This window comes from Astatotilapia calliptera, chromosome 20 (assembly GCF_964374335.1).
Source record: "Astatotilapia calliptera chromosome 20, fAstCal68.1, whole genome shotgun sequence".
Classification (NCBI taxonomy): domain Eukaryota; kingdom Metazoa; phylum Chordata; class Actinopteri; order Cichliformes; family Cichlidae; genus Astatotilapia; species Astatotilapia calliptera.
Genome location: NC_137441.1, coordinates 10,514,141 through 10,535,280, shown reverse-complemented (window position 1 = coordinate 10,535,280; position 21,140 = coordinate 10,514,141). Strand labels below are relative to the sequence as shown.

Here is a 21,140-nt window from a genome sequence, read left to right as displayed (position 1 = left end):
CACAGGACATGCTGCTTAACTTTAAAAAGAAATGAAAACTAACCTGTCTTTATTCAAAAGTAAGACCCTCTGCTAAGCAGCATCTCCAAAAAACTAAACACTGAAAAGAATGTCAGTGTCCCTGAAAGGTCACCATGACTCCCGATGTGTCTTTGTCAATGCTTGTCCATATGCTAACACAATCTAACAAACATTTTATTAGAATTAAAAAACTTCTGTTGTTGTAACCAAAAAAACTTAAAATCATTTGACATCTAAAAACATAGCAATCTGGAAACTTATTAAAAGAAAGCAAAACCTGAATTTTTAAATCCACAAATGCGCAAGCGAGGTTGAAACAAATGAACCTCAGGACTAGTGTTTGAATTGCACTTTGGAGAATATAGAAGTATAATGTTGCTGTAGAGTTAGTTACGCTGTAGGCTCAGAGACTGTATATAAAAGATGGATGTAGGTGTTGTGATTATCGCTCAGAAGTTTAAAGTTTAAAGACTTGAGATAAGCATTATGCTTATTGTCTAATTAACTTTTTTCTACTCAGAAGAGAAGAAACTGAAGTGTGCTTACGTCTTTCCATTCCCTAAACGACACCCTGCTTTACTTTACATTTGTGTGCAGTTTACGAAATTACATCACACTATATTAAATAAGACATAAACTAGTGATAGAGGCCATAAACCCATCAGCTAAGCGGTTACTGAGGCCATAAATTAAATTGGAAATGCAGTTAATTTCTCCCAGACTCATTTCTTCTAGCCTTATACACAAGCACGATTTCTTTTTGTTTCTTTCTTTTGCAGTTGGAGGAGCTGCCCCCTGCTGGCTATAAGAGCAAATGCCCTATTGGCTTCACTTTTCCAACCTGTGGGTTACATCCATCCTTTTATATAAGTCAGTGTGTGGGTTACAGCTAGAGCTCAATGGGCTATTAGGAGTTTCTTTTTAAAGCTGACCAAAGAATGTGCACACAGCTGTAACTACATTGCTTTGATATCAGAGAAAACAAGGGGAGGCGAGTTCTAAGTGTCATTTCCCCCCCCCCTGCGATTTCTCAGTCGACTTGTGGATTTTTATTTGCAATGCACATAGCAGTACAGAAGTGATCATTTCCTCAGGAAGTGTGAGGTGCACTGAATCTAAAATATTATTTTTGGGGGGCTTTGTGTTCATGTTTTACTGAGTGGCAAAGATGCACTCGCATGAGTAACAGGAACACTGACTTTAATGAAACTTCAGCACATATCAATAGATGGCTTCATATGTACAGTATTACCATTTGAATCATCCAACACAAATAAGGCATTTCAAGTTTTGGAAATGGTTTAACTGGTTTCACATGTTTTGGTGAATCAACAGGTTTTAGGGTAGCTGACATGTCACCAAATTTAATTGGTAAAGCAATTTAAGAGGTTATCAAAGGCATACACGTACCACACAAACAAATGGCAAAATGTATCAAGACACACAAGCAGTATTTGTAAAACATCTTCCTCATAATGCATTTGTTTCATCCTAACATATTATTCGTGAACTCATCAGACTTTGGCTCTTTTGTGGGTTAGAAGGGGGGAAGGTTCACCACCACCATAAATAGTTCATGTACACAATGAAGGACAAACAAATTATGTACAATGTTTTTCCTCTAATATTAAAAGGAGTAAAGAAAATCCTGAGGGCTGTCAGCTTCTGCACTTGCTCATCCCATGTCCTTTGATATATTCCTCTCCTGTTTGGTGCTTCGTAGTACACATCTGTCTTACTGATGTCTACGGAGGGACGTCAGATTCTCTCCAGATATTAATCCAAATGCACAGACAGTCTCGTTCTGTCTCAGAGTTGGAAAAAAAATGGGGAAAATGTATTCATTACAAGGTTATGATGAAGTTTCCTGCAGGCAGCTTTGAGCAGGAGCCTTGAGCAGAATGTGTTTTATGTATTCTACATCTTTTTACACTTTGATTTGAGAAGTGTCTGCATTTCTTCAAGCAACAATAGGTTCATTGTCTCTTGCGTTAATTGGTCCTACGACAGTGCTGAAATGAGAAAGAAAGACACATTTAGAGGGCTATATGCTAAGAGTTAATAGCACAGAAGAGAGCACAAAGTCTGTGTTTTGCTCTTTGCTCAGTTCAGAAGTTGGAACAGTTGGGAGAAATTAATTAGTAATCCAGTTTCCCAGTAAGCTGACCTGCAAATTATCCTCTGCACCTGAGGTCTTCACTTGCATCCCTTCTGCAAAATGCTAATATGTTGATGTTGTGTATGGCTGAGTGTTCTGACAAGAAAAATAAGGAAGGAATTAAGAGGTTAGACTCAGTTGTTAACAAGTCAATTTGCACTGAAAAGGAATCCTGCAAAGTTCAATGTTTTGCTGATGCCACAGACAGAGTCACTGAATGCTACACTTTTCTTCCACATTTCTGCTATAATATCATGAATCCTGCGGTCAAGAGAGGTTATCTTACCCTTGTGGTTTTGATCTTGTTCCCCGCATAACACATCCAGCCTGAGTTGTCAGGGAGCGTCTTACATTCCTCCCCCTCCAGGCAAGGCTCCATCTCACACCACCACTTCCCAATTACTATGGATGCTACAGGCAACAAAGACAAGAGAAATAACATAGTAGGCAAGTAAAAAGCCCCAAACTGAAAAAGCCTGAAAGCACAGCTTTGGTGGTTAGGAGATTTAAGGTAAAGTTGTCTAATTCTAATTATCTATATGTTACGTCAAAGCTATCGGTAAGTAATGTGGCTGTATTTGATAGCTCTATATGCTTTGGACAAACCGTTTTGGTGAAAAACTATTGCTTTACATTGTATATCCTTTAAAATGTGGCCTCTTTATTAGATGCAGTTATACATTAATACAGAGGCTGGAACTCAGGCTTTTCATTGAGTGTAGGGATTGGTAGGTGTGACTGGGACTTGACTTTAATGCACACCATATCCCTGCCATCAGAAGAGAAAATTGCCTTAAATACAGGGTAAGTAGACAGTAAATGGTTTGCAATGTGTGACAGAGGAAAAGAATGTGTCAGAGCTGACACGGAGAGCACTCAAATATCCCTCAGTCTGCTCAGATATTGCAGTAATATTTGCAAAAGGGTTTAAGATAAAAGCTGCAGGTGAGAGGTTTCCTAAAGCCAATATGTGTTTTAGTTGTGTCAGACCCCGACACCAAATTCATTTCTTACAAAGCATTGAGCTTGTGTAGGAGACATTTGTCAAAGCATGTGTAAAACCTTCATGAAATATCCACAAGGTGCATATTTAATCAACGCCTATTTTGTCTGTGTCTCTTTGCCTTATTCTATTTTTTATTTCTGCACTCTTCCCTGAGGTGCGCTACATTTGGCAGATGTATTTGACTGTCTTGTGTCGGAGTAAAGCTCACCCCTGCAGAAACCTTCTGCTGTCTGTCAGCAACACAATTTGTATGTGGCGTTATCGCAGGTAATGTTAATCTTATTTGGGACAAAGCATTGCACGGGTGACTTCAGCCTTTTGAGAGATTTGCACAAATCTCTGTATCTTTACAAAACATATTTTGTATGTAAAACAGAACATGCTTGGTAGAATTCCAAGGGGGAAGCATCCTATTCTTGCAAAGCAGTCACACACAGAATAAATACCATGCAATCATAGGACAGAATTAGTAAAGCCGATATTGTAGATTAACCTGATATTTTTTCTTCTTCTTTGGTTATAAAAATACTCACCGTCGACACATGAAGGCCTGTTTCTAGTGGTTCCAGCTACCTTCCCTGGCAGACAGGAACACTTGACCGTCTGTGACCGCTCCTCAATACGATTCTTATTACAGCATCTGTGAGCAGCAATTACCTCACATGTGCCCCCTTCTGATAAGAAAGAAAGAAAAAAAAAAGGGCTACATTTAGCCATTAAGTTGAGCTGCATTTGCGTTCTAAACACTTAACTCATTTGTGGACATTTGCGGATTCACTGCTGGAAAGTTACTAATTTAGCTGAGCTCCGTGTTAACAATTATGAGGTTACTTGAGTAGTTTACACTAATCTTGCTGTTTGGAAGGAAATATTTCTGCTCACCTACATTTAACTGATGATTGTCGCTTGATTAATCAAAGAGACAATTATTAGGTTTTTAATCAACAGCTGTGTTTTCAAGCATGAAGTATTTTGGGGAGCAGTTTCTCCTGTGAAAGCAGACCCATTTTAAACCTAATGAAGGTCATTTTAAACATAGTTATTGACAAAACAGGTTTTCTAAAGATGCTATTTAGCTTTCTGAATGGAATGGCTTTTTCCCAAATATCACGATATTAATAATATCAGATTCACAGTGAATTTATTACATCTTTAGTTATGCTTTAGATAGTACATATAACCACATATGATAAGCTTATAAAATGCTTTGGATTGGCCAAGCTTGCTTCCATGTGACTCTTTATTAAAAGAGCGGTGTATGGGTCGGACCCCTTCTTATCTCTCAGATAACTATGATTTTAGTTTAGATATATAAAATGCTCATCTATCTATCTATCTATCTATCTATCTATCTATCTATCTATCTATCTATCTATCTATCTATCTATCTATCTATCTATCTATCTATCTATCTATCTATCTATCTATCTATATGTGTGTGTGTGTGTGTGTGTGTGTGTGTGTGTGTGTGTGTGTGTGTGTGTGTGTGTGTGTGTGTGTGTGTTTATTAATAAACAACAACTGTCATATTTATGTTTCTGCTCATGATTTTGAATGCTTTAAAAATGTCCCTTAAGGTACTTGAAAATGATGTATCTTGTGTTTAATCTACAATGTCCATATTCATGAATTGTTTGTTTTTATGCAGCAAAATAACAGTAAAACATCACAGAAGTTTGCCGTAAACCAGAATAATCATTCCTGTGCTTTACAGTCTTTGAACAAGCGAAGCCCCTGCAGCTTGGCGAATGTGAAATGACGATGAAGAGATGTGTGAGAGCGGGCAGAAAAAAGACATCTATTAGCAGGAGGAGAGGCCTGCTTCAGGGTTATCATGAATATGAACACTGCATCCACCATGCAATTATCGCCAAACTACTGGCTTTGCCCTGAGGGATGTTAGAACTGGACGAAACGGACATGACCCACCTCGGCCTCTGGCCTCTCCCACCCACTGCGCTCAGACTCTCCAACATATGAGAGCTGTGCAGCAAAGGACCATCTGACAATTACACCCGTCAACATGACAGAAGATCAAGGAGGTTGCAGAGAGAAAGAGCAGTGAGAGGGGGAAAGTATCTGGTACACTGCCAGCAAAGTGATTTGAAGTAATGTTTGACAATGAGCTGTGGGTTTGTGAAATGTGTCATGGCTAGATTTGCATATATTGCTTCACTGCATTTGAATATTTTGGTTAGCGAGGTCCCTTGATTCCTAGTAGTTTCTTCGAAGCCTTGGACACCATCTTAGCAGAAAACCCGATGTTGTTTGGTCATCGGACAAATCACTGCAATGAAACTAATGAAACTAACCATAAAGCAATCAAAAAAGATGGGGCTGTGTTAGTTGTGAGATGATTCAAAGACCTTTCTTTCACCTTTCTTTGAAACTTTTGCTATTGCATATAATCAGTGATTGAATATTTACTAAGTTGTTGTTAAAAAAAAACAGCATACAATTAAGTAACACTCAACCAACTGTTTCATTTGTTTATCAAGAGAAAATAACAAATATTTGCTTGTTCTAGGCTCAAATGGTACACTGAACTGGTGAAGGGATATCTTTTCTCACTAATTAAGGCAAACAATGAGGACATGGTTCATTCTACAGTTTGACTACCATCTGACTGTTGTTGCAGCCATAAACCCTTCTTTCTTCTGGCATTTCCTGTCTATATTTCCTGTCTTCCTCTCATGCAGTCATAAAGGGAACAAAATGCTAAGAAATATATCTGCCCTGGTACTTTTTTAAGAGTAAAATAAATCTGTGTAATAAATATGGTTACCACTCTACTCACAGTACAGCAAAGCACTACCTATTGTCAGCACGTGTGCACATTCTCAATCTATTGATCACTATTGCACTCTAACTTTAAAATTCCTTTTCCTATATTTAATTGCATTATAATACCTTAAAACGCCAAATCGGGGCGACGTGGTGCTCACACTGAGCTCTGAAACTGAAATATGAAGAAGTCGCATGATAATTTTGGATCACTTCTAAATAAAGGAAGAAAAATGTGATTGTAGGGATTCAGTTTTTAAGTGGAAACTAAATTCATTCATAAGGCAGCTTAAATTTAAAAAAAGGAATAAGATAAATCTTGTCAGTCATCATCTAAGTTCCGGGGGGATTAACCAACACGGACCCAGGTGACCTACTGGGTAAAAGTAGATCACTGAACTTCTCACTGTGATTCTCTAATTTTTACCTCATTGCATTAAGAGTCATCGTTATCTTTTCTAAGTGTGTAAAGCTTCAAAAAGTCAGATTGGTATAAACTTATTTGAAATTGATTCAGGATTCAGTATTTCTCCCGGGTTGATATTCAGCATATTTACAATCCCCGGTTGTGAATCTGCTCTTGTGGTAGCAGAAGCTAGTTGTGTTTATTAATAAACACAACTAGCTTCCCATTAAGGGACAAAATGAATAGTCAAATTTCAGACCATGGGAAGGATAGAATTAAAAAAGTTTGTCATTTTCTCGCTTCTTGCCAAGTCTGTGGAGCTTCTTTGGGTTATCATAACTCCAGGTTGTATATTTCAGAAAACATAAACAGCCTTTGGTTTAACTGAAAAATATCCAAATTCTGTAGCCAGTCTGAGCGAATATTGCCTGCTGCCTGATGCACTCAACAAAAGGGCATGTCTGCACAACGTTAATCGTGATGTACCAGTGGAAGCAGTGGGGCATCATTTGAAAACAACAGCCCACAGGGGTTTGTTCTTCTTAATGCATCTCCTTAATTGCATAAGACAGCCCCAGATTTCTTCTTTGATCTATTAAAAACACTATTCAACAGAATTAACTTGCATTGCTTGTTGCTACCAAGCACAGCAAAGAATAAGGATACTCTATTTTTGGAAATCATCACCTCCGAAGAATACATTAAAATCGAATAAAAATGCAAATCAGTGTGGTATTTCCAGCTGGCAGGTGTACTGGGTACCTTTAAACAAAAGCTAAGCTTACACTGATGAATGCTTTTCAACTTCACCCGTGGTTTCAGCCTGCAAGTACAACACGCTGCATGCTCCAAGACCCCATCATTGCATGATAAATATTGCAGAAGGAAACGAAGGATAACATGGCTGGATATGAATGCTCTCTTCAGGTAAGGGCTGGAGTCATGCAAGGGTATAATTGTTTTCTGTATTTCCATTTCTCCTATTATCAGTCTTCCAAATGACAAATGGCTTTTGACAGTGTGTGTGTCTGCCAGTGTGTGTGCGTGCTCATGGTTGTATTGCCTCTACAAAAACATTTTGATTGACAGGGAACAAGGGTCACACAGAAATTGTCATTCATCAGGTCAGAGGTCACAAAGAAAAAGGGTCTCAACTGGAGCTGCCCTGATTTTGCTGCCATGCTCCCTGCTCCTGCCTCTTCATTACTCTGGGCCAGAAAACCTGTATAACCTGCACTCAACAGGGCACAACTCATTTTCAGGCTTGGAAGAGCTGGGGAAAAAATAATTCTGCTATATTGTGGTAAGATTTCTCTAGTGTTGCCTGGGAAGGTCTGTTCCTGGTGTTGTTTGGTTTCTTATGGCGATTTATTGCATATGCTGACCTTTGTTGATCTGTTATGAGAAATAAATCCTTGGAACAATGAACATGCTTTTGATTGTGTTTGACATTTTCTAATTCTACAGTTACAGATACAATGTAAATGATTAACGATGAACAGGACATCAATGATACTGAAGTATTTACCAAATTAAGCATTGAAATTTAAAAAAAAACATACGGAATCACACCAATTTTCTTCGAGCATATGAGATAAATGTTTACATTAATACTGGACTGTATTTAAGAATAACTACATTTACTCAAGAGAGCAAAATCTATGCAGCATAAGCTAAGATTTTACTTTTTCATCCTTTTAAGAGTCTAATTTGATCCTATATTTGCCAGAAATCAATTTACATCTTTCATTAGCTGCTGTATGCCTAAAAAATGAGAGCGCTGCTAAGCCTTAGAGTACATTAGATCAGAGCTGTTTTATCAGCAGAAATAACTTTTAAATTCTTCTCAGCTGTTTTTTTTTTTAAATTTCATATTAAAAGTACTAGTCATACTGTACAACTTTGTGCCTTCAGTGCAGCTAAAGGACCTGTCTTCTGTTGTCTTACTGCTTTATTGGTTGTGTTTGTGTTACACTTTTATCAGTCTATTACTTGATATTCAAAGCACTTTTAGAGCTTCTTCCCTATGACTTTATACATTTTCACATTTAGTTTAACATCTACAAGCCATAAAATTTGATCAAAGGGTCCAGGAGAGCTACAAATGGATCTAATGGTGAGATCATTACCTTAAGTACTATACAGAAATGCTTGTAGAAAAATAACTGAATTGTAGATGCAGTGTTGGAAGAAATATTTATGTATTTTTTCGCCCAAAAGCAACATACTGGTTTCCAAGGTCAAAAATGAATAGCATACCCTATAGCCAGCAATAATATACAATAGGTCTATCTGATGTGTTCTTATAATATCCTCATATGCAGCAGAAGTAAATCATTATCAACACTTTCCTGTCTCACCCAACTTTAGAGCTTCTCAACGTCAGAAAAATGATACCAAAAACTCATAAAAAAGGAGAAAGCAGAAAAGGTTGAGGACGATTCGTTCTGGATTCATCTGAACTCCATGATTTTCGAAGCACCTAAAGCTTGATATGTCTGCAAATCAAGATGTAACAGCGTGTTGATAGCTAATGTAAAATCAATTTAATACTGATTTTGTGAAACACAAAAAGCAGAAAACAAAACATTTCTCTAGCACTCTAAACAACTCCTCACAGAGGGTTCTGTGCAGAACAAGTTTACCACATGGAAAATTGTCAAAACACTTAAATGTAATGCTATTATCTACACAAATGACAACACCTGGGATCCGCAGCGTCTCATCTGCTCAATGGACAGCAAGTGTCGTTCAGTCAATGCTCTCCGGCACAATGAGTCACGCTGGAAGCCAACAACACTGCATCGAAATTCGATGAGTTATGGACAGCAAGCCTGGTTGAAGGCAAATGCTGTCAAATCATGCGTGACATGAACGCGTAGCACCAATTCTGAATTTCTGTGGATCTGCGGTCCTGCCTGCCTAATGAATGTGAGCAGAGTTCATGTGGGACCAGTAAATGGTTCTTCAGACGTGATGAAACAGCTATTGCGCAGAGGAAAATGGTCAGTTTATCTCAATAGAAATGTCACTACGCAATAAGTATGCAATGGCTCGCTGTCTACTGTAATGAGCCCAGACTGTGGGGTTGTCTCTGGAGACACTGATAGCAAGTATACCCTCTGAATGACAACACTCCTCTGCCATCTGTTTCAGGCATTCAGAACTGTGTATACATGAAAAATGTTATACGTTTCATATAGGGAGTCTGAACACCACGATTTAATGAACAGTGAATATAACCGAAAGGAAAGCACTGAAAGTAGTCACTGTTACACTCCATATACAAACCAAATGGAAAGCCTAAGGGACTCAATTTAGCAGATAACCAGTTTCTCTCCTGGGCTTTGGGTTCCATTGACTGGCAGCCGGTGGCACTCTGTGTACACCCTGTTCTGAATGTGTATGCTTGCACAGTGCACAAGTGCCATGTGACAATATATCTTGATAACTGTGTGACATCTGAATAACTCCAAACAAGCTCAGAGCTGAGTCCATGTCACATGGAAGTCCCTGGAAAGTCCGTAGTTCCTGTGGTTAATTATTTTGTAGCTCAAAAGTCATTTATCAGAGACAGCGGGCCCTGATTTCGCAACCACAGAAGTCCACGTTTTAGAGCACCATGCCTGTCACCTATTAATGGGAAATGCATCCAAGGTGACCCTTAATAGGCTTCACTTTCTCTGTGCATGCTCTCTGTAGACATCCAAGCCAGCAGGGTACAGCAGTTCTGTTGCTGACAGGAAATGGGAGCGCCAGATTAGAGAATGTCAAATTAATGCAGATGGAAGACAGTGAGAGGCACAAAACATGTGACTGCATGGTGTCAAATTGAGTGTCTATTTTTTTCCCTGCCTTCTGCAAAAACATCTGAAATCCCTGCAGTACTGTTGTTATTCTAGACATAAATGCTGGGGTGAAAGTGAGTGACATATTGCTCGATACACTCCGAGACAAATTTGTTTTGAGTCTGGAGAAAATGCAGAGGAGTTGTTGCAGTGTAAATGAGATTTCAAACAACGCTCGAGTAAATTTGAGAATTGCAAATGTTTAAAGAATTAACAGAATTTGTCAACAGCTTTAGGTATTAATTGCTATCAATGCATATTTAGGTTGATCTTTTTTTTCTTCTTTAAAACACTTGCATGTTGTAAGTTTACAAACGTGTGCGCATGTGCTTGATAGAAAGGGGGTATCAACACTGCCATTTTCTACTCTGAAAAGGCACTGTCCATGACAAATAAAAGTACAGATATTCATGAAATATGCCCGGTGGTTTTGACAGCATGTCACGCAAGAAGGCCGTTAGATTGGTCTTGTGCAGTGGGCCAGACATGGGTGATACTTTATTGAAATGCCAAATGACTACTCACAGTGCAGAGCGTGCTTTTGTTTTAAGATGCATGAAAACTGCATGTAACAAAAGAAGCAGTGAGTAGTGGAGAATGGGTTTCTCATTTGCATCTGAGCCTCAAAGTCTGTCGTCTCGTGTTGTCACATACAAGACGGGACCGGGACACTGGCGACACCGTGGTCCTGATCAAGGATATTCCGTGCTATTTTGACTCTTCAGTGAGTTGGTCCCACACATGAAAAAGGCCAGTGGTTATGTGTTTTTTATGGTGTGGCATGTTGAGCATGACAGCAAAGTACAGCAATCACACAGCAGCTTTCATGTCCATTAAACACACATAAAACAGGCTATGCTGTTGTTGCACACGATTACTGCAGAGTTCTCGGAAAAGGAGCGCATAGCAAAGAATGCATTGTAAAAATTTGTCTTCTGTCAGTGTGATGTCATTCATTTTTAAATGTCAAGCTGTTCCTGTCCTTCTATCTAGCTTTTTTTTTTCTCTAACTCGCAAATGTCCAGAACTGGTATTTCATATTTTTAGATCGCTTGCTCAGATGAAAGAGTTGCATTCAGCAAGAAGAAAAGCAAGGAGAGATAGAGCCAAAGCAGAGAGCCTTTAGAGAACGGCTGTTCGCCTCTGATGTGACTGCTGGCTGGCCCTCTCACTGCCAACCAGACAATCCACCCTGGGTGCCGATGTGGTAGCAGCATGTAAACTGTGTAACATGCGTAATGCAAAGATTAAATGACCTTTCCTGACTGTTCTCTCAAGAGACAGTGGCGATTATTATGTAGGAGTGCCGATAAGGGGAGAAATATGGCAGATATTATCTTTGCTGGCCGCCCGTGCCAAAGGATCAACATTTTAAACACATCTTCCTGCCATTAAGGATGATATAGGACATTTGTTTTGTATATTGAAACATTTTAAATGCATGCATAACATGCTTTAAATTAGACATTGTAGATGTATTCACTTCACTGACTGCCTCATAAAGTTCTTGTTAATTTGCTCGATACTGGACCAGATTTTAATGTAGACCCTTAAAAAGCACTGTCTTTTTATTGTAATTTAATTTCTTCTGGTGATGCATGACTTGAAATGTCTCATTTAGTCTCTCCGTCATGTTCTTTATATTTGACAAAAACATAATATCCCCACTTTCGTCCCCCATTTTCACACATGCATTATCCAGTCTCTGCAGGAAAGGTAATTGGATCTGTGGTGTAAATATGCCAGAAGACTTATAGCACACCAAGGAGATATTAGGAGCAGAAAAAAAAAACAAAATCTGCATGAGAGCCTGATAAACCCAATATTAATTACTTTGCTTATTCCTAATACTACCCTCCCCCTTGGAACCAATTAGCAAGTTGAGATGCTTCTTTTCAGTTTAATGAGGTCTAAGTAATGATAATGAATTTCATATTCCTGCCAAGCATTTAAAATAGGCTACCACAAAGGCAATGCCATGTGAAATGATCTCTCAAGCATAATTCCCAGTCTGCAAGAAGTATTTCCTTCATTGAAAAAATCAAAAATGTGGAAATGAGGTCCCATTTTTAACACTACAAATACAGAGCATGAATTAATAGAAGTAATATTTCTTCACCACGATGCTGTTTGGGTACCACAGGGGTGTTAGTTAAAAGAGACTCTGAATCTGCAGTCTCAGTTTTAGCGAGATTACTTTTTTCAACTCGATCATAAAATCCCCAGCATCCAAATTCCACAGCAGCTGGCCAACAGTGAAGTGACAAAATCATCTAAGGAGCAAGACGAGCATGAGGTCTGCCACACCTCAAAATCCTTTGCAAAGAGAAAAAAAAAACCAGGCTTTGTGACAAGGTCTACATCTACACACCCACAATGTGGCTAAGCTGGAAAACTAGTCACCAGGGTAGAATTTTACATTGGCAGAGAGTGCATTCGCCCAAGCAATCCTCAGCACACAAGAGACACGAAGGTCTGAACTTGCTGATATAATGTTTACAAACTCTGGGGGCGAGAGCTATCACTAATTCACTGGTAGTTTTTGATTCCTGGGGAAAATGTTGAATTAAAGTGAACGAGTGCTCACACATGAACACTTGTGCAACCACTGACATCAGCAATTACAGTGAAGTGCCGTGATGGTGGGATCCTTTCCAATGTGAAGGCTTGTTTTGATTCACTGACATAGGAACAAAGGATAAAAAGGCTGAATTGATTTTTTCATGTCATTAATAATGAGGAATTTGAAGTGCTGTCACGGTGCCTGGCAAAACATTTACTGTAGTCTATTATCCTGTAACTCAATGGCCTTACGGGCCTCTAAAAGGGGGTGACATTTTTGGCTAAAAACAACACAGAGCCCATCTATGTGGCTGCAAAGTGGTACTCGCTTTCCTCTTATCATCTTATTAAAATAATGGTTCCAGAGAATACAGGTTCACAGCCGCAAATTCAAAACCAAGATATGAAAAAGAAAACAAAGAGAAGCTAAACAACTAACAGGAAGCACAAAAATGAGCAAAACAACAACCAACATACACAAGAAGAGGCACAAAGTAAAAACCAAGATATAAATAGAATACAAAATGAAATGCAGTAATGTTATTTTTTCAGTTTGGGCGTCTTGCCCTTGGGAGTTCTGGGGGCATGTTTGTGTCCAGGGTGCCACTAGCTCTTATCTATTCTGTGACTCTGGGGTATCCAGGGTTAGAGATAGCAGATAGTTATTCTTTTAGTTTCTTATTTAAATATCTAAAGCTGAAAAAAAGAGAAAAATATCTAAAGCTAGTTATTTTTGTTTCCAAGCAATTTAAATATTATTCATGTGAAGTTTATTATTCCCTCTAATAAATGCATTTCTTTATCTTTGTAAGTCACCCAGCACCACGAAACAACTCTATTCCAACATTTGTAAAATCATGCTGTGGTCTAAAGCAGATGTACAATTTAGTGTAATAAAACTTTGATACTAATTACTCCCAACATCATCATCATCCATTAATTGATGTGAAACTTTAATTGTTTGCATAAACTCATTTAAGAAGCAACTAATTTATTTTCAGACACAGATAAACTTGCTCCATAACTTTCCCGAACCGTGTTTATTATTAGCAAAAACACTCATTCGGTTTGCTGTTTTCACACAACACAAAGGACGATGTCTGTAGAAGCCGAGTTTTGTTTTGGACTATTTCTGGATTAAAGCAAACTGAGCACTTTTATCAGGATTCGGGGTTTCAGAGTCAACTATCCTTGAGCTATGTCAGCTGTCATAGCAACATATTTAGAAAACTGCTGCTAACTACAAACAAATCCAGGGTCTAACAATCTAGCTGATGACCCCAAGAGGATGCACTGCTTCTTATACCCAGCAGAGACAAATTTGTTTGAAACAATCCAATAATAATGTCATTCTGAGGCAAAACGTGTTCTGCTATTCTAAGCAGTTATTAAACAGTAGGCCTTCTTAGCAGAGCTAATGTCTTACAGAAGCAATTGGCCACGGGCCACAGTTCGTATACGCAAAGTTCTAACATAAATGTACTAATTTTAGGAGTAACAATGCATTCTGTTTGTTCCTCAGGAGCTTCTTTGGCTTAGTGCAAAAACTATTTACATGCAAGCTTTCAAGTAGGAGTTTAAGCCATAAGCATTTGGCATTTTGTTTCTTAGTGATGGATTGAACTGAATTGTTAGGTGAACTCTGTTTTACATCACTAAACACAGACTTTAGAGCAGTGGTTCCCAAAGTGGGGTGCACTCTGAAGGACAGAAGAATGCTATAAAGTGTATAGACTATATTATAGACGATGCATTTCTAATAGTTGTATTTTATGTTACTTTTTTAAACACATCAAAAATTCGCAGCTGCCTGTTGTCAGTTTGGAGGTGTGACCATAACACAGTAAAGGGGCTTCCTTGAGCGAGGGTACACACAGTCATCTTTAGTGACAGCCTAAATGAGACCGAAGCACCTCTTTATTGAGAATCTGTTGATATGACTGGACGCTGTGTTTCATCGGACTTCTCTGATTAACTGCATCGTTGTAGGTAAACAGAGACAAACTACAGATGGATTTTGTATTCCAAGTCACAATTTACGTCTACAGACATGCTTTTTTTTAAGGAAAAAGAAAGCATAAACCACATTTATCATACATCTTTTCATTCTCAGCTGTTTTCCCATTTTAACCCGCCGTGATCAATCTTAGAATCAGGGAGTCTATGGCCTTCAAATGTTTAAATCAAATTTCCAAGGGTATACTTTGGCTTCAAGGATATTTACATAATGTCCACTTTGCTTAAAACATGCAGTATATGCTCCAATAGACTTTAGAGTGCCTTGAGGGTCTTGAGGTATGCAAGAGTGTGTTTTCTTGTTTTGGCTCGTTCTGGGTCACTGATATTATGAATTAAGGCAGACATAAGGATGAATAAGTTTACTTAGGTCACTTTTCTGTCACATGTAGTAGGGAATGATGGGAATGAAAGACTTTTACGTTGGGATGGAGGTTTTTAATGGCAGCAGATCTAAAAAAGCAAGACATTGAGGTAACCGCAGATGATGAGGATTATATTTATTTGTGTCTGATGATCAATGAGATATGACTTTGACAGTGCTACCTCTCAGATAATGAGGTTCACGGCAAAATAGCAGGCTGCTGCCAGCAATGTAATGACCTCAAGATGTGACAGATTTGCAATTACTGTTCTGACTCATGAATGAGTGCTATTAGGCTGTTACAGTGGCCTATTTGTAATAGGTTATGTACATAAACATGGCATATAATGCACAGTGTTAAAAGACATCAATAAGTTCTTAAAATGTAGAATGTTTTTGTAAAGAAACTGAAAGACGTTTTTAAAATAAGGTCATTATTCATTAGTATCATGTTCTGAAAAGTTCGTTTAATTTCTACTTTAATTTGTTACAGTTCTCTAAAGGCCCGGAAGAGAAAATTTAACACTGCAGCCTTTATCAGGAGGATAAACTTTGTGAGCCATTAACACCTGTGTTATTAATACTTGGGAAAATTTGGCTTCGATAAGAAATAGCCGGTGAAGTCATGAGAGAGAAAGAGAGAGAGAGAGAAGCCTGGCAAATTAATTAAGCTGTGGGCCACAGAAATTCATTTTGCATATAAGCGTTGTGACCACAAACCATAGCCCGGCACAGAATTGGCAGAAAGACTTCAATTAAACATGCTGTTTAAACAAATATCCACAAGCTTAGAGGAGTACTCTCTTATGAATAATTCATAGGCTAAAAGAGGAAATAAATGGGAAATACTAGAATATGTAAAACCTATTTGTAGCTGTGAGCATACAGTAATAATTAGGCCACTGATTGTCCTCAGATTCATTTACTTAAGAATATATTTTTCTTTCAGGGCTAACCAAGGAAATTACATGAATACTTTCTAAAATATGATGGCTGAACAAGCTTTGCCTCAGCTTTCAGCAGAGCCATTAAAGCGGGAAATCTTTTTAGCAGGCGGTAGAAGAAGTTTCTGGTGTTTCACAGAGTGGCCGATGGTCTTTCAGTATAACAGTAACATGTGTAACAGCATCAGGACAAAGTGAGTTTGCCGAGTTCCAGATGTGGCGAAGCCTCGGGCTGAGGCTGCACGCCACTTCCCATTGGCACTGCAGCAGAGCAGCGATGACACTAGTGAGAGCGTGGTTGAGAGGAGGTCTAGGGGAGGGGAGGAGGAAGATGTATGTCAAAATAATGTGCCTCCAGGATGCCTTATATAAGGCTATTAAATTGTCAGTGTCTAAAACAGTGCATAGTGGATACAACCTTTGTTTGTGACAGCCGAAAATCCATTTTTCATGTTTGTTTCATTGTGAGCTTTGCCAGCGAGTGGTTTCTTTTGTTGAGGCACACAGAAAAAAGTCCTGATCCTCTAGTCCCCACTAAAGCTGCAGAATGGGAGACATGAGGGATTTATGTGGTATTTTCACTCTAGGAAAAAAAGGAGAAACTATAGTTTCACTCCATATATTAGAAGAGAAGATATTTAAGCTGCTTAACACTGAAATTTCATCGATGTTTGAAGGAGCCATCTTAAAGAGGAAGAAGGGTAACTTTGCAAGAGTGCAACATGTAGCATGCGTGACTTAAATATGAGCAGATTTTAACATGCAAGTGAGCTCCTTCTGCTTGTATCCCCAGTTCTGCTGCTTTGCATATCTTCTCTTTGTATGCATGTTCACTCACAGCCAAATGTTTTACAGTAACCACAAGATAAGAGATTATCTGCACGGCGTTGAGATTCAGTGACCTTTCAGTTATGAACAGTTTGACCCTGCCGAGCCAAATGTTGGTGGGAGTAAGTTCACGAGAGAGCAAGGCCACCTCAGGCAGCCACTATCTACTGTTTGTTGTAGTTTTTGCTAACACCTCCACATGATGCACTGCATCACCAATGGCACTATTTCTTCCCCTGAATGTAGACTGCTGCTCAAAAAATTCAACACACCTTTGTTCCCTCTGAACTGAAGCATGTATTTTGATCTTTAACAAATATCACACAACATCTGAGGTGCAAAAGTGTAAATAGCCATACCTGCACAGGATTTTTTAAATGTATTTTTAGTATCTTAGCTTACATTTTAAAATCATTGCCAAGTTATGGGGGTTATTTTTTTGTTTGGTTGTTTGTTTACCAGGTCAGAGTTTTAGACAGAAAAAAAAATTGTCCATCTGCGATTCCTCTCGTTTCCTCTGGATATGTTCAGGGTCAAGAAATACACAACCCCAAATAAAAAGCAACATCTCTGACCAGGCCTTTACGGATGCAAGACAAACACAATCTGTTCTCTTTTGTGCACTGTTCACGCTCTTTGCACCAAATAAATACAGCACCTCATGAATCATACCGCAGAGAGCAACCCTGCCTGTACCAGGAAGGCGGAGAATAGCCCTAAGCATATCTGAGAGAGTGGCAGGCAGCAATCTGTAAGTAGAGCTGTAGGGTGGAAAGCAGGCCACCTTGTTCGATTCACTGAGCACACACAGGCACCTAGTCAAGGGTCATCTAGCTAATGGACTTCTGGACACACATTCTTTGCAATAAGGCTGCCAATATGTCAGTGGATGAACAGAACAGGTGCTTCCACAATGTCAAAAAGAAATTATTATTGAAAACACATCTGGAGTGTGAGACACAGTGCTGATAATAAATCTCTCAGATGCCTGTTCACACAGCAGCCGATAATTCATCAACAGTTTCAATATGTTTAAGAGATATAAAGAGCAGGTCACAATTAGCTGATTCCAAAACCACTACACATGAATGATTTGATATACGTCCGGGTAGATCTAAATTCCTATTGGCAAGGACACAACTGATCTCTCGCCCTCTGTAATCTTGATTTCCTCTGGTAATACCAGTCACCGTGAACTCGTGGCATTTTGCTGCCTTTAATGATTGGCCCAGTGGTCTGTAGCCAATGGCCTTCTTGCCACCAATTCATGACCCGTCAACCCCAATCCTCCCACCAATCCAACAGGCACACAACACAGCACAGAACAAATGTTCGAGTGTCAGAATCAATCCAGACAGGCATCCCATCCTCCTCTCATAAAACTGGCATCTCATTTGTGCGGAAGTGAGGTCTATGGAAAAATGGAATGACAGGACATTTTCCCTGTTAGTAAGACGGGGACCTGAAGGATTCAAATTGTTTCTTTTCTCCAAAAAAGGACCCGAACGCACAGTTGAAATATTAATTCAATTTCCTTTTGTTGATATGAGACCACCTATGAGAAGATATCCCATTTGCCTGTGTTTTTCCCCTCTTCTTTTATATATTTTTCTACGTCTCCAATTCACATGCACACACCTGAGTGATGAAATGGAGGTGTTGGAACGGGAAGTCTTCTGACTCACAATATTGAGACTGTTAAAAAGACTTCTTGCTGATATGCTTGAGGTGCACCAGCGCATAGAGGAAATAACAGACACTCAGGACCTGCACATTCATGCAGCTACTTCTCCCTTTGAAGTTCTGACAGCATTGAGCTTCCTCTTCTCTGTTGAATTCGGAGATCATAATTATTTACCATAACCAGGGCTCACGTCCGCCTGATGAAAACAAAAGTCCGACCGCAATGCTTCACTCATATTCCATTCAGTGCAATTTCACAGTCAACACAATCGCACAGATCAAATTGAGGGGGAGCAGTGTAGCATGAATATCAACCGTAATAGCTGAAGAAGGAAAAAGCAAAGGCATTCATTGTTTATCTGTGTGATCTTCAGTAGAAGTTCTCAAGCTATGTGGTGCAAATCTTAATGAAAGCCAGCCCCTGTGCAATCTGCCTGCTAAATAATTTGTTAATCACTAATATATTAATGAAATAAAGACTGAAATAAAGTGGGCTAATATTTTCTCTTAGGAATCTAATTAAACACTTAAGCAGCCAAACCCAGCATACAGTAGCAGTACTCAAGAGGCAATGGAAATAAATGGAGATGATTCAGAATGTATTTTTTGTAGCCATTTCTATGCTGTATGTGTCATGTCAAATAAGAAAGAAAGTACAAAAAGACTCACCAATCATATGAATTGTGGTCCGCCCAGGCCTTGTCCCAGGATGCTGTTGGATGGTGTCGTAGAAAGTGGCCTGACACAGCTGGATGGCAGTCACACTGACCCAGAGGCACAGGCAGAGCAGCCAGGACATGACAGGACACATCTGCTGAGGACCAGTAGAGCTGGAATCAACCCATAATGCATTATGTCTCAACCTCTGACCTCACTCTCCCTCACCTCCACTTCTGCCCCATCCCCTGTGCATGCACACTTCTGGAGTCTTGAGCAAAAATGAATACATTTCAATTTTCTTTTAAGCACTTTTGTCGGTAATTTGACCTCAACGCCCCTCAGTGGAGATTTTTAGTCATCAGAATTTATCATTAGCATGATTATATAAGTATGAGTTCTTCACCATTTCATCTTCCTACTTTGCCCTGTCTTGTCCCTGAGCCACAACACTGCAAATGTGGAGTGATCCCTGGGGACTTTTTCCCATGCAGCAGAGATTTCCCCTGACAGGCTGACTCCCTTCAACTCCTGAGCTGTGCTCCTGCCTCAAAACCAAAATCAAACTTAAAGAAAGATAAGATTTTGCAAGCAGCTGGCTGCCGTGGCTTTTCTGTATCTGTCACAGTAATATGACAGTGACGTGGTGGTAATAGGAATCAAAAGGCTTGTAACGTCTCACCACGCTGTTTAGATAAGAAAAAAAAAAGGAAAATATAGAATTCACGGCGAGGAATGCATCTGGTCATATCAAAATGGAAAAGGAAAAAATATTTTTCTAAAAACATTCCTTCCCTGAAATTCATTCATATCAGGATTTATTTATTAGGTTTTACATTTTAATCTAATTTATATATTTCAATGACAAGCCCTAAAAAAAACTTTTATCAAATCATAAGTAAGAAAAAATCTCATTGGTAGTCCTGGGTTGTCTTTTCTGTCTTTTTATTTATTGATATTGGTTTTGTAAATGTTAAACTGGAATAAAATAGATAATTAGCTAAACAGACAGTGCAATTTTAAGCAAAATCAGTATCATAAAATAAGATCAAATGTATTTAGATTTTCTCAACGCTGTATCAGAGAGTCCAGTTATTCTTTATGAATGCATATTTCACAGTTTCCATTCTTTTTCTTCAAAGACTGATACAAAACCTGAACATCTTAACAACGACAGAAATTAGGTTTCACTCAGAGAAGAACAAAAGATTACCTTACCTGAGCAACCCAAAAAATGAGTGTATAAATATCTCAACAGAATGGCATAAATCCATCCATAATTCTGCTCATGTTGATCCCATCCAATAACTGTGGATTTGGCTCAAGCAGGGAACTCCGCTGACTCTGTCTCCCTGCTCCACACTTTGATAGCAACAGTCCGGTGTTTCACGAATGACCGTCAAGCCAGAGTCAGGAAATAGATTTACAGCTGTTTCAATTCCACCTTTGAATTATCACTGCTTCCCCTTAAAGAGCTGCTCCCAGTGACACTGAATTCATTTGCCCCTTCGCATTTATAGGCACGTGCAGAGTGCTCCTTGATTAACTGTAGTGGAATCTCTTCTTTCCCCGTCTGCATCCTTCCAGTGAGAGGCAGCCTCTGAACAGCAGCGCTCGCTGAGTCCCTCCTCAGCGAACACTGAGAGACAAATGTTCACGTACAGCTTGGCTGAGTGTAAAGAGTGTATCACATGTCTTAAAGCCAGACTGCCTCTGGATTAGATGGCATAGTGGGATTCCATCTAAACAGATGCTTCTAACAAATGCAAATAAGGGAAACTGGTATCACTCATGTAGCTGTGACCACGGGATTAGCAATTATTTACATTTAGAATGCATTTATTTTTCATCCGAGGCAACAGT

The 21,140-nt window shown here is 39.0% G+C and overlaps 1 protein-coding gene across 2 annotated transcripts; it reads right to left on the bottom strand.

Annotated features, from left to right (window-relative positions):
• Positions 1-1,204: 1,204 nt before the first annotated feature.
• On the bottom strand, positions 1,205-20,918 carry LOC145422875 (chemokine-like protein TAFA-1). Of its 2 annotated transcripts, none has more exons than XM_080294777.1 (6): positions 20,496-20,918; positions 19,290-19,450; positions 3,719-3,859; positions 2,466-2,590; positions 2,189-2,275; positions 1,205-2,033 (listed from the first exon to the last, which is right to left on the bottom strand). In XM_080294777.1, the coding sequence occupies exons 1-5, from the start codon at positions 20,549-20,551 to the stop codon at positions 2,243-2,245; spliced, it is 516 nt and encodes a 171-aa protein (XP_080150903.1). In that variant the 5' UTR covers positions 20,552-20,918; the 3' UTR covers positions 1,205-2,033; positions 2,189-2,242. The 2 variants fall into 2 exon arrangements, with proteins under 2 accessions (XP_080150903.1, XP_080150904.1); XM_080294778.1 differs by having other exon boundaries at positions 19,290-19,431; positions 20,496-20,880.
• Positions 20,919-21,140: the final 222 nt, after the last annotated feature.